At 37.9% G+C, this 12,887-nt stretch overlaps 1 protein-coding gene across 2 annotated transcripts in view; it reads right to left on the reverse strand.

Moving 5' to 3' along the window:
• ankrd44 (ankyrin repeat domain 44) overlaps nucleotides 1-12,887 on the reverse strand; it is a 42,737-nt gene extending 29,850 nt beyond the window's left edge. For both annotated transcript variants that reach the window (XM_079253890.1, XM_079253889.1), the window contains exons 1-2: nucleotides 12,806-12,887; nucleotides 2,013-2,096 (exon numbers count right to left, since the gene is read on the reverse strand). In XM_079253890.1, coding sequence (XP_079110016.1) covers nucleotides 2,013-2,096; nucleotides 12,806-12,832 — 111 coding nt within the window. In that variant the 5' untranslated portion in view covers nucleotides 12,833-12,887. The remainder of the gene's footprint in view (nucleotides 1-2,012; nucleotides 2,097-12,805) is intronic.

Below are 12,887 nucleotides of genomic sequence, written 5' to 3' on the forward strand. Positions count from 1 at the left end.
CGTTTACCTCTCATTACAGATACTTCATGCATCTTTATTTAATGATGCTTGTTTTACTCTTGCAATGCTTCATGAACTGTTCCACATCACTGTATAGTGGGTTCCTTACTGGGGGCCCACTGGGCTCATGCAAAGTCAGGATTTGTGTGCAGTCTGGTCTTCACAAGCTGCTCTTGTTGTAGCTCTTTCCAACACTGATATGAGCTCAGTGTAAACAGAAAAAAGCTTTGTTTACATTTACTGTTAGTGCAACACGACGCGCCGCGTTCCTCACCGCGTTCCTCACCGCGTTCCTCACCGCGTTCCTCACCGCGTTCCTCACTGCGATGCAGTTACGTTATGGAGATGTCTTGTGTAGCTCAGGGTACAACTGTGCTTCTCAAACTGGGTTTTTTTGTTGTTTTTTTTAATACATAAACAACTTTAAAATAATATGATTTTAGACAGAATATATATGATCAGATATTTTTACACATTAAATATGTTTTTAAATAAATGATGTAAATATGTAACCAGGGCTTAATACTGCTGAAATTTCAGCTTTATAATATTTTATAAAAATCTCAATAATATATTTGTACTTCTTTGTACTAAAATAAAGAAAGAATGGGGAGTTTTCCTTCTTTATGGGTCATTTCACTGGCCAGAGCCACGGCAGACCAGACTGGGCAGCATGTTGAACCTGAACCCACCTGGTTTGGGTTTTGGGGGGGAATTTGGCTGAGAACCACTGGTTTAGAGGATAACAGTTATCCTGACTGTTAACCAGTCAGTAGTTGTGCGGGGTATGGGTCTCAGACACCAACATATGCTAGGAGGTCAATATACAAATTTGGTCGAATTCTTAATTTCCAACACCGATATCAACAAATACCAATATTTTTGGAGCAAGGTGTGCCAAAAACTAAATTATCTGCAAAAACTATACATGAAATCTCTTATATCTGGTCATTTTGAGCTAGAGACATTAAAAGAGAACACCACTGGTCTGGAGGACCTGGGTTCAAGTTCCCAGACTGGTTACACGGAGGTGAACCAGGTCCCTGAACACCTCTCAACCGCCCCCTCGGCACCGTAAAACCGCTTCTCTCCAGTAAATCTACTGGAAATGCAGACTTTAGTTCCCAGTCGGGATGAATACAGTAAGATTTATTATTATTATTAAATCCAGCAACGTTTGCAGGACGCAACAGGCCATGATGGACACGTGTCCATGAAGCTGCTCTGAGTTCAGTCGGCCGAAGAGGACGGCCCACTTCCGCTGCTGTTTATCTGCAGCCATAAGAGCACGCATGTAAATAAACACACGCTCTGAACGGCTGACTTTTGACCTGCAGCCCTCCTCCTCTCCCTCAAGAACAGGAAGTCAGGCTCTGAGCGAGGAGGAGAAGAGGGATACTGATGAAGGTTTTAAGGGGAGGAGGGCGGGCTGAGCCATGAACACGAAGCAGAACGAAAGAAAAGAAATTCTGAACTTAAAATACTTTAACAAGCTTAATCCCAACAGTACTGGACGGTGTGTAAACTTCAAGATTTCCATAAAATGGTAAAAATTTCTCAGTTTCAACACCTGACATCTTGTTGATCAGATAAAACATTCCCCATAAAATATTACATGTGATTTACACTCTAATATATTTATTAATCTGTACAGTTGTGTCCTGCTGTTTTTCTCCTGTTAAAGCAGCTGGTTTCCGTGGTGATCACATATCTGCGTTTGTAGCGATAAATATCGTTGGACACATGTCTGTGCACTTTCCCTGTACGTGCGTAGACACTCGATGATCAATGTTTTATGACAAACTTAATAATTTAAAAGGTTTCATCATGAATTCATGCAGGAAAAATATTTAACACAGACAATTAAAATGAAAAAAACACAAATAAAATGAGGAGCCCACAGTCAGTCATCTAAACAGGAAGGGTCACGGAGGGTGTGTAAATATTTCTGACGATAAATTAGCTTTGTGAAGTTTATTTGGGAGACAAACCGAAAGGATGCGAGTCCTCACCAGAGCATTGATGTCTTCAGACTTGTAAATTAGCATCCGGATCTCCTCTGGATCTCCGCTGAAGATTGCCTGGATGAGAGGAGGCTGGCGGAGAGGACAAAAAAAAGAAAAGAAAGACAGTCACATGACCTGAAGTACAAACATGTAATCCATTTAAACTATTTTTTTTTTTTTTTAACGTCGGGCAACATGATGAAGGAACGTGAGAGTATTTCCTGGAGATTAGACAGGGGCCTGGACGCTCCCACGGTAAGAAGTGTCTACTGTGTATGCAGGACTTCGAGTTAACATTTACAAAAACAGCAGACTGTGGGCAAAAATGCTGGACTTTCAAAAACTCCCCTGACTTTCTGTATCTGGTGCAACACAGACAATCTACTGTGGAAAATTCTTGCTAGATACAGATCAGAAAAATAAAATGTCTGCATAGAGAAAAGGGTGCTGGTCTCATCTTAGAAACCCTTATTTTTCTTTTCAGTATCAAAGACATGAAGTAAATAACAGCTGCCAGCACACACAAAAGATATCAGGGCACAACACCACCAAAGACCGAGATGTGTCGGCAGAAGCTCATAGAAAACAGCGGCAAGATGTAATGTTGAATATTTCATGACTCTATCATTTAAAAAAAAAAAATCAAAGCAATTTAAATAAGAGAAACAGTCTTCTACCTTATTTAGAAAGATAATCTTGCAATTAATTAGGGGTAGGAAAGTCGAAACGAAAAATTGAAAATCTGGATTTTTTTGTTTCACAATTTTAAAATTGATTTTTTTTGTTTAAAAAAATCTTTTTTTTCTTTAATTACATAAAATTAATCCACTATAAATTTTTTGTCATTTTTATTGGTTTTATTGATCTTTTTACTTGTCTTCTTGGACATTATAGCAGCTGAATGGTGGTCTGGCTGCTGTGTTGCTTTCTCCTAACTGAAATCAAGAAAAACTACTAGCAAAAATAAGTTTTATAATTTTTTTTTTTTGTCTTTAATCTACAAAAATCCTCAATATTGAAGAATTTTGAGAATCGCAATTTAAATCGAATCGGCATCCAAAAACTCAGATTCGAAACGGGAGTAAAGCATATCGTCACAGTCCTACAATTAATACTTTCAAATTGATTAAAATGTTCAGCTCCAGACAATGAAATGTCCACAACCTCACAAGAAACTATTTTCTGAACGCTAACAAGCTAACATGTTAGCTAATACAGGTATCTCATTTTTTACTGAAAAACTGCAGGCAATTCAAACTTGGTAGGCTAATAAGTTACAAACAATACATTAATTAGGCCTACATATTTAGGCAATACGCAACTGCAAGCATTACTGTTCGGGTTATTATAAATAAACTTCTAACAAAAATATGCCTAATACTGCTAGCAGTTGAATTTAAGCTACTATTGTTGCTAACAATACTTTGCTAATGTCTGCACATTAGGCTGCTAAGTTAAGGCTACCATAGTAGCTAACATTACCGTCCTTCAGCCAACATTTTAGGCTAACATTGCCTTGTTTAGCCTACATTTTAGGCCAACATTGCCTTGTTTAGCTAACATTTTAGGCCAACATTGTCTTACCTTCAGCCCACATTTTAGGCTAACATTGCCTTGTTTAGCCAACATTTCAGGCCAACATTGCCTTCCTTAGCCTACATTTTAAGCTAACATTGCCTTGTTTTCCAGGCCGAGCTGCAAATCGTTATCTTGATTATACTTAAATGGCAGTTAACAACACCTTGATTCCTATTGTAAGAGCTAGGTTAAGGCTACCATAGCAGCTATAATTTCTTTGATCAGGCTAATACAGATGCAGGCATTACAATACTTTGGCTAACACAACAAAGCACCTAACATTACCATGTCTGGTATTGCTAGCTGCAAAGTTTAGGCTAACATACAAGCTAACAGTATCTTGCTTATGTCAAAATATTAGGCTGCTAGGTTTAGACTACAATAGTAGCTAATATTACCTTGCTTACGAAAATGTTTTAGGTTAACATGACATTGTATAGCCTTGTTAGCAGTTTCTGTTTTAATAGCAGCTAACAATATCTTATTTTCTAATGTTAGCTAAGTTTAGACTACCACAGCGACTACTATTATCTTGTTTAGGCTACCACATCAACAACACAGTACAACTGAAAGCATTACTATGTTTGGACTAACACAGCATAGCCACTAACAATACTATGTTTGGTATAGCTAGCTCCTTAGTTTAAGCTAACACATCAGCTACGACTATCTTAGAAATTAACTGAATGGGTGGCAGCTGCTATTATCTTGTTAAGGCTAACAAAGTAGCTAGCACATTATTTGGGCATATGCTACACAACACTAACAGTTCATTCTCTGAATTATTGTAGCATTGCTGCTAAAAGTCAATAGAAACTGGCATGGTTCCTACAATTATCTGAATTAGATAAATGTCCAGCCTGAAAACACCTGTGTACCACTTTTACTCTCACATTACTGTAATCTTTGTGCAATTTTTGCTCTATTTTCAAGAAATCCTATGGCCCCTTGAGTCCCCCAAAAAGAAAAACAAATGTAACCATAAGTAAGACTGAGAACACAGTGACAACTTTGCTTTAAAATGAATAAAAACCAAGAAGAGAGACAAATCATGAACAAAAGTTAAGAGTTTGTTTGGCTGCATTGAAAACGCAATGTCTGATATTACAGACAAGAGGCGCATTCATTTCCTGTATGCTTCTGCCTCACTTCCTGTTGCAGTCCCTCCTCTGAAACCTAAGAGGAACCAACTGCAAAGGGTTGTCTCACTTCTGCTTTAAAAACTAAGCGAAACTTCCTCGTGAGATCCATCCTGTCCCTCCGAAAGCAACTATTGTTAACAAAATATCATCCCATTACGAACACTCAAACCAGAGTACAGTTTGTTTGAATAGTATTTAAATCCTTAACTCGTTCAGAAGATTTAAGTTAAAAAAAATGCAAAGCCTCATGAAGAGCTCCATAAAAAGCTGCTGTAAACAGTCTATCTCTGCAGTATTTAGACTGTTTATCATAACCATTTCTCTCCACAGATAATCCTAAAGGTTTACGGCTGCTATTAAACTAAACTCTTCTAGAAAAGCCATACTTTTTCTGAAGCCATCAAGAATTGTCTTATTAGTTTGATAACAAAGGTGCAGAAAGGTTAACCCTTATCCAAATTTGGTTTTCCTAAAGGACGTCTCTCTTCCTATTAGGATGGCCTGCCAGAATTGGTCCAATTGGGGACTTTTCTTCTAAAATGAATCAGATTTTTAAAAAAAACATGCTTCACTCAGCACCGGAGGCAATGAAAAAAAAGGAGTTGCATCAGATTGTGGTGTTGCTGGCTGATCAGATTTCTGTCAAAACTTCCACCAAATTCTTCCATATTTTCCCCTTGAGCCATTTGTCCCGTCCAGACCCGTTTATCATCCCACACGCATGTTTTGGTTGCGTTTACCTAAAAGGCTGTGCGCTGAACCTACAATGCGCTTTGTTTTGTAGTCGTTCCTGTATTTGGCCCGCTTGAAACGACCGAGGCCTACACTTGTAGGGAGACAGAGTTCACTTCTTTGATCCGAAACAGAGTTCGTTTTGCACGTTCACATTGCCTCAAACAAAGCGGACTTTCCAAGCAAACAGACTTAGATCCACACCAAAAAGGCTGATGTGAATGTGCCGTAACACCACATTCATCCCTATCTTTTGTTCCAACTAGTCTTTCTGGCCATTACCATGATACTGCCACCACCTTGCTTCACAATAAGGATGGGTTCAGGTTTGTAATCTCATCTAACCAGAGCATTGCATTCCTGTTGCTAAAATTCCTCTCGCTTGTTAAAGGGGCGGGTGAAGGGGTGACGATGCCTTGCAAGATGCACAACCAGCAGGAAAGTTAGCATTGCCTGTAAACAGGAAAAAATGTGACAAACCCGGCCTGACATTCAAGCTCAAATTCAGTTAAGATGAAAATGAAGAGGAAGGTGTTCAGCATGACAAACTACAAAATTGCAAGTTAGAGACATCTCTCAGACAGGACTATTTAGAGAATGCAAGAATATCGAAGAACTATGGCGTGATGTTGACCACGTTGTGGGAAACACAGAGTTCAAGACTACTGAAGAAACCAAGCTTCTTTTGAGTGAAACTGCTCAGACAGGCAGATAACTTTGTTTTTTAGTTTGGGATGGTGTCCTTTCAGCCCTCTTCATGGCATTTATTCAAGCAAACACTGAAATGCAGGTTTTATGTGAAGGTGAAGAAAAGTGAAACTGGCATTTTAACCATCTCTTTGTCTTTTTTCTTTGTGCTCTGAATGCATTTAAATAAAAAACACTCGCTATGCGTGAGTCTTGGTCTCAGTGCTGTCTGTGACTGCAAGGTCAGGACTTAACAAAAAAAAACAAAAAAATAAAAACTGAGGGCATGTGAACTGAAACAGGAAGTACGAAGTGGGATCAAAGTGAGAGTCAGTCATTTTTGTAACTCCACTATTAACAGAAAACAGTAATAAATACAAAAAGCTAAAGTTTAGCTCAACAGGAAGGGACATCCTGACTTTGACTTTATGCTGGTCTTTCTGGTACATCATTCCTGCAGGCCATTTCAAATGTAAGAGGTCATTGTTGCAGCACACACACTCACATGCATACACCCCTCTCACACACACATTTCTTAATAGCCTTAAGGCCGAACTGATGTGACCCAGATCCCATTAGGAAACAGAACAACGAGAAAGTGTTCTTCAGCATGCTGGCTGTGCTCAACCCAGCAGTCTTTATTAGAAACAGTTGAAACTGAAAACAGATTTGTTTTTTCATTCAGAAAGTTAAAACATTTTTCACCGTTGCTAAAATAACTTGGTTTAAACAGCAGAAATAAATATATGTTAGCTAATGTTGGCAACAAAATGGGGGGAAATATCTTGCTCCGAGTTACGAAACTTTCTAAATTATTGAATATATATTTAAATTTTTTACTAACTAATCTGTTTGAAATCATGCATCTTAGTGCAGCACACAGCCTCATATGGAAGTTTGAGTTGTATTATTCCTTATTTAGTTGTACAATGTAGATATAAATAAAAACAATGTTTTCCATCAGGTTGCAAGGGCTAACATAGCTGTTAGCATTTCCTAGTCCAAGCTAATGTAGCTTCTTCCATTATCACAAGTGTGAAGAATGCCCAGTGTTTTTACTGGGCTACTGTTGCTGTTAGTGATATTCTGTTTGGTCTAATATAATTGCTAGATATTTACTTATTTGGCTAAATCTGACAGCTAAAATGATCTCCTCTAGACTAATGTAGTCGCTAAAATCATTCCATTATTAACAGCAAAGGTGCTAAAATTATTAAGTTTATAATAGGGATGTTTAAAATTGCCTTTTTTCCAATATCCAATTTGGACATCTCTAGTTTATACGGATGTAGTTACTCAGGTTTTGTCTTTTGGGGAAAATGCAGTTACTAGCATTATATTGCTTTGATGAGCCTATAATGGCTAACCTACTATTCAAACTAATGTAGTCATAAATCTGCATTGCTTAATGTAGGGATAGCTAACAGGGATGCTAACATTATAATAACAGGCCAAACATTGTTTAATGGCTTCAGCGTCCTCTGTTTTGGGACAGTGTAGTTACTCGCATTACCTTTCTGTAGTCAATCAATAATGGCGAACAATATAATTAATTAGCAACTTGTGTCGTTATGATTAATCGGGCAAACACATTTCTGATACAGCTGATAAGATTACAATAATCAATCTAAAATTACTTTCTTGATTAATGTAGTCTTAAAAAATCCTATTTGGGCAAATAGAGCTAAAGAGCTTGTATTATTAAGCTAATGTGTTAGCATGTCTTTGTCTAAGCTAATGTAGCATATCTCCTTATCTTAAATCCAAAGCTTCCTGATGCACACAACACATTATTTGGGCGAACATTGCTGTGTATATGATCCTGTTTAGCCTAATGTAATAGATCACGTCCTCATTTGGGTTTTTATGAAAACCATTGTGTTTTCTAGGCTAATGTAGCAGCAACTGCCATTTTGTTTAGCTAGCATGGATGCTAACATTATAACAACAGGGGTAACATCGTATAGTGGCTTCAGTTAGCTCTCTTTTGGGACAATGAAATTACTAGTATTACTTTTCTGTAGTGAATCAATAATGGTTCTCATATTGAACAAGCTAATGTAGCGATAGCGCTGAAAATGTCTTTATACATTCTTTAAGAGGCTAAATGAGTCCAACAGTTGTGCAGATGAAGGACCAGAGCCAAAGTTAAACCAGACTCTCTTGGACTTGATGATGCAGTCTTCATTCTCTTTCCCTCATCCTTCATGGACGTCCTGCATCAGATTATCTCTGTTTTCATTCCACAGACGTGCAGCAAATACACACAGAGGCTAACCTGCAATAGATGACAATGACATTCCAAACAGACATACAACATGAGAATATCCCGACCGCTGTCTCCAACAGCCTGTCCTCTGCAGACATGTCTTCATTTCCCTTCATGCCTGAGGCAATTGGCTTCTACCTGACTCGCTGACACATCCTGCTTCAAATTTTTCTAAGAATCAGCAGCTGTTTGGTTGTATAGATACTTCTGAGAAAAGGGTGTGCAAGTCATAACTGGTCTGAGCATATACAGAAACATCAGGACCATTAAAAAGCTGAATAAACGTAAGTGCATATAATAAAGAGACACAACTGAGATGTGGCACAAGTCAGAAGTCAACAACTTCCTGTACTTCCTTTGTACCTTGTGTGGAGGAAAGGGGCCCTGCAAAGCGCTTCAGTTCAACAAAAAGCATGAGCAGCATGACAACTAAAGGGAACAGCAGCAGTTCTGACGTGTTTAGAGACAAATGAGAGACATCTAAATTAAACCTGCAGGTCTCAGGTTGGAAAAGATAAAAACTTGATGAATCCCTGAGCTGTGTGCTGAGAAACTATCACCATCATCAGCATGTTGTCTGAAAATAACAGGAAGTCGTACACAGAAAAAAAGAAGAAAAAAAACAGCCCTTCCTTCCGTTACGACAGATCTGATATGACCGTCAGATCAGAGGTTTCTGTAGTTGTAGACAAAACTCTGCATGGGGTTTCACTAAGTTCAATTTAAGATCTTTTAAAGATCTTAATGAACGAAATTTTAGACCAACATGACGTTTCACTAGAAACATTTCAAACCTTTTATTTTTATCCAGTTAGTTATCAAAGCAGATTACATTCCATCTCATGATTTCTACGGGGATTTTTCTTCTGAATCACTACGTAAGAACACCTGTGTACCTGCATCCTGTACAGATGCAAGAACACAGTGCAGAAGTGATGCTGAAGTGACGAAGAACCTTACAGTTTCAGCTGGAGACTTAAAGGAATCTCGGACACATGCCAACATCTCTGACAAGTCTAAAATATTAAAACCAAATGGAGTTCATGATGGGAGGAGACCAGGGAGGAAGTCTGCAGCCCAGAAAATAAAAAATAAAAGTTACAAAGTGCTTGCAAAATGAAAAAAAAAAGGATTTTTTCCATCACTACTGGAAAATATGGCGTGGATGGTTGGAACCAGAGTTGGAATAGTTCGAAAGATGTGTGGAGAGAAGGTAAGGCGACCTTTTTCTGAGTGAGTAAATGGCACGCTCAGAAACAGTAGGTGCAAGGCTAGCTGCTAGCTTACATGTTTATTATTCGTCCCCCTAAACCCCTGTTTCTCAAATGGGGGTACGCCAAGGCTTTCCAGGGGGTGCGTGAAATTTTTTTTTTTTTTTTTTTTTTTTTTTTTGTTTTCTTTAAAAAGTCCTTAAATGAAACTATATAAATGTAATATCATATAAATATTCAATATATTCCAATAAATGTAAGTGAACATTCATAAACTGAATTTACATTTAGATTTATACCATTTCATTCCTCCTAAAATCCCACATTTCGACATGAATTGAACCCCACTGTCGCCTTGACAACGCCAACAATGGAGTCCTGGTTGAAGCGTGCACTGGTTAGGCAGTACTTGGCTAAAAAAATATTTTACTGTGTTGCAAAAAGGTTGAGAACCGCTGGTCTAAAGCCCAGGTGTCAAACTCCGGTCCTCAAGGACCAGTATCCTGCAGGTTGTTGTTGTCTCCCTGCTCCAACACACCTGACCAGAATGAATAGGTTGACAAGAAGCTGCTGGATCCGTCTAATTTGAACATTTACGAATTGCGTCTCATCCAGATGCATCAATTAAACATCTTCCACATAGCACACCATCAACACCTGATCCCAGCTGATGAGTATGGCGGTCTGGGGCTGCTTTCCTGCGGCTGTTGGGTCTGGACTGATTCTTATCATCCAACCAGGGGAACCAGAGAATGGAGGATTGGTGATGCAACGAGATAATAAAAGAGTCCTGACCGCAACCCGACGGAGGAGCTGTGGTGTGACTCCAAGAGCACCATTCACACCTGAATTCCTAACAACATTGCTGAAGTAAACAGAAATACTCTGAGATCCCTCCTGGGCGTCATTCAGGTCTGACCGGCAGCTACATGCTGCTAAGCGAGAGTAAACTTGTTATTAAATCTGAAACATGGACTTTATTTTTTCACCTTTAAACTGTGTTAAATACAAACAAGAACGTTTATTTTCTGTGTGGTCTTACGTTACAGTGGTTTTTTAGGCTTAACCATCCTATTTTATGACTGATTTATGCAGATATCAGGTTATTCCAAAGGCTTTACTTCTTCTTATGAATGTATTCTGATATTTACATGCCTGAACTAAAGTATTCAAATCAAAATCAAATCAGATACTTTATTTATCCCCGAGGGGAAATTCAAGTGACTTCACAATGACTCATAAAGTAGTGAAATAAGCCTGCAGAGAGGAACTCATTTTATCATGCCGATGCAATTTCTGAGCAGAGTGGGGTTGAACGTAAAAATGTCCACTTTCACGCTGCATCCAGTCACCACAGATCACACACATTCTGTATTTAATCCTTTTCCTCCGCAGGACTTTAAGGCTAAATGTGTTTCTTTGTGATCATTTAAATATTTTTTGTATCATTTTTGCATCTTTATCATCACTTTTGTGTCTTTACAGACTTTTTGATGATAACTGTTCAGAACGACTTCATGCCCCAGGCCCTCTGACATTTCAGGGCCCCTAAACTAATAATCAATGAGGAAATATGGAGCTCAAGAGGACCTGATCATTTCGGTTCCTGCTTGACCGTTTAGCAGATGTTCGATTTGAGGTTTGAATAAAAAGAGCAGATATAACATGATCGTATCAAAAGCACCAGAGCAGAAGCGAACCTTGTAAGAAGGCTGTCAGCCGAGGATTTCTCCTTGGAATAAAACCTCGTATCATTGCAGGATTTTCAGCTGCATTTTTAGAAGTTTTTCACAACAACATTAAACAAACATTTATTGCATCTTATGAACATAAAAAAGCACAAAAAAATGTGTTCATTGTACTTTACTGTTTAAACTTAGCAACAATTAGCAATTTTGTTGCAGAACTTACTATATGAACAACAAATTAAAATACGCCAAATAAAAAAGAACATTAAATGTATAAATAAATAAATAAACTTATTTAAACAAATTTGTTTTGAGAAATAACAAATGGAAAGAGAAGCACATCAGTAAAAGGCACTAATCTGACAGTCAAGGCTAGTTAGCTTCATGCTAATTAGCTTTTGGAGTGAAGGTTCACTTAATTTTTATATTTAACATTTTTATTGTTTTGTTTTTAATAAATTAAATGAAATACGTTACTGCTGGATAAAAATAAATAAATAAAACCGTAAAATAACAAATCCTATATCAATCTTGTAGTTTAAACCATGGTTAACTGCTAGCAGGGGTTTGTCATTCTGATTTCCTGAGTACATATTTAAACATTTTTATTGCATATATTTTAAATAAATTAAAGGAAATACGTTACTGGTGGATAAAACAAATAAATAAAACTGTAAAATAACAAATGCTATGTCAATCGTGGTTTCAGCCATGGCTAACTGCTAGCCGGGGTTTGTCATTCTGTTTTTCTGAGTACATTTTCTGTCTTGTAACAAATATAAATGCATATTTTTAAAATAGAATGGTTATGGTTCGGTTTTATTAGCTTCTGATAAAATAGTGCATTTTTAATACAGAAATGCCATCCATTTAAACGCTGTTAGGGCAACATTGTGTGCAGACAGCAGCAGTTTCTTTCTCTTGAGGAAGGAAACAAGCGGGAAGTCAGCTTCTTCTTTTAACATATTTCTCTTCATTGCAGTGGTATAACAAACAAACAGTATTATGAGATATAAAGGAAACATTTATCTGATGCCAGGGGTTGTATATACAACAGGAAAATTACAAATATTTGGAATCATATAAGAAAATATTGAATTTAGAGCAAAGTGACATCGTTTTCAGGGCTTTACTCTTGGAGGAAGAAGATCTAGTTTTACTTCTGTGATGGAGCTGATGTATGAGGGTATATATAGTCTTAGTAACTTTGCATTTACGGATATAAAATCTGGCTAATAGCAGGATAAGATTACACAAAAAGAGTTGGTCAACTAGTTCCTTCTTACAGTGTTTTAAAGAACATTTGCACACAAAATGAATCTCATTCTTCAGTAATTTCATGCAAATGTTGGTGTTTATTTCTCTTTTCCAGTTTGCATGTGAAACTAGATGCTGAGGCGTCAGAAATGATGTGAGTTTTAATGATGTTTGAAGCGGGGACAGAGATGCAGAGCAGCCGGCGTGAGGCTAAGCTAACGGCGGCTAGTCCTACCTGGTCGACCAGCTTGAGGACAGCCATCTCCGGGTCCGCTCCGGCTCCACATCCACGGCACCGTGCACAAGCCCCGCTTCGC

This window comes from Telmatherina bonti, assembly GCF_933228915.1.
Source record: "Telmatherina bonti genome assembly, chromosome: 15".
Taxonomy (NCBI): domain Eukaryota; kingdom Metazoa; phylum Chordata; class Actinopteri; order Atheriniformes; family Telmatherinidae; genus Telmatherina; species Telmatherina bonti.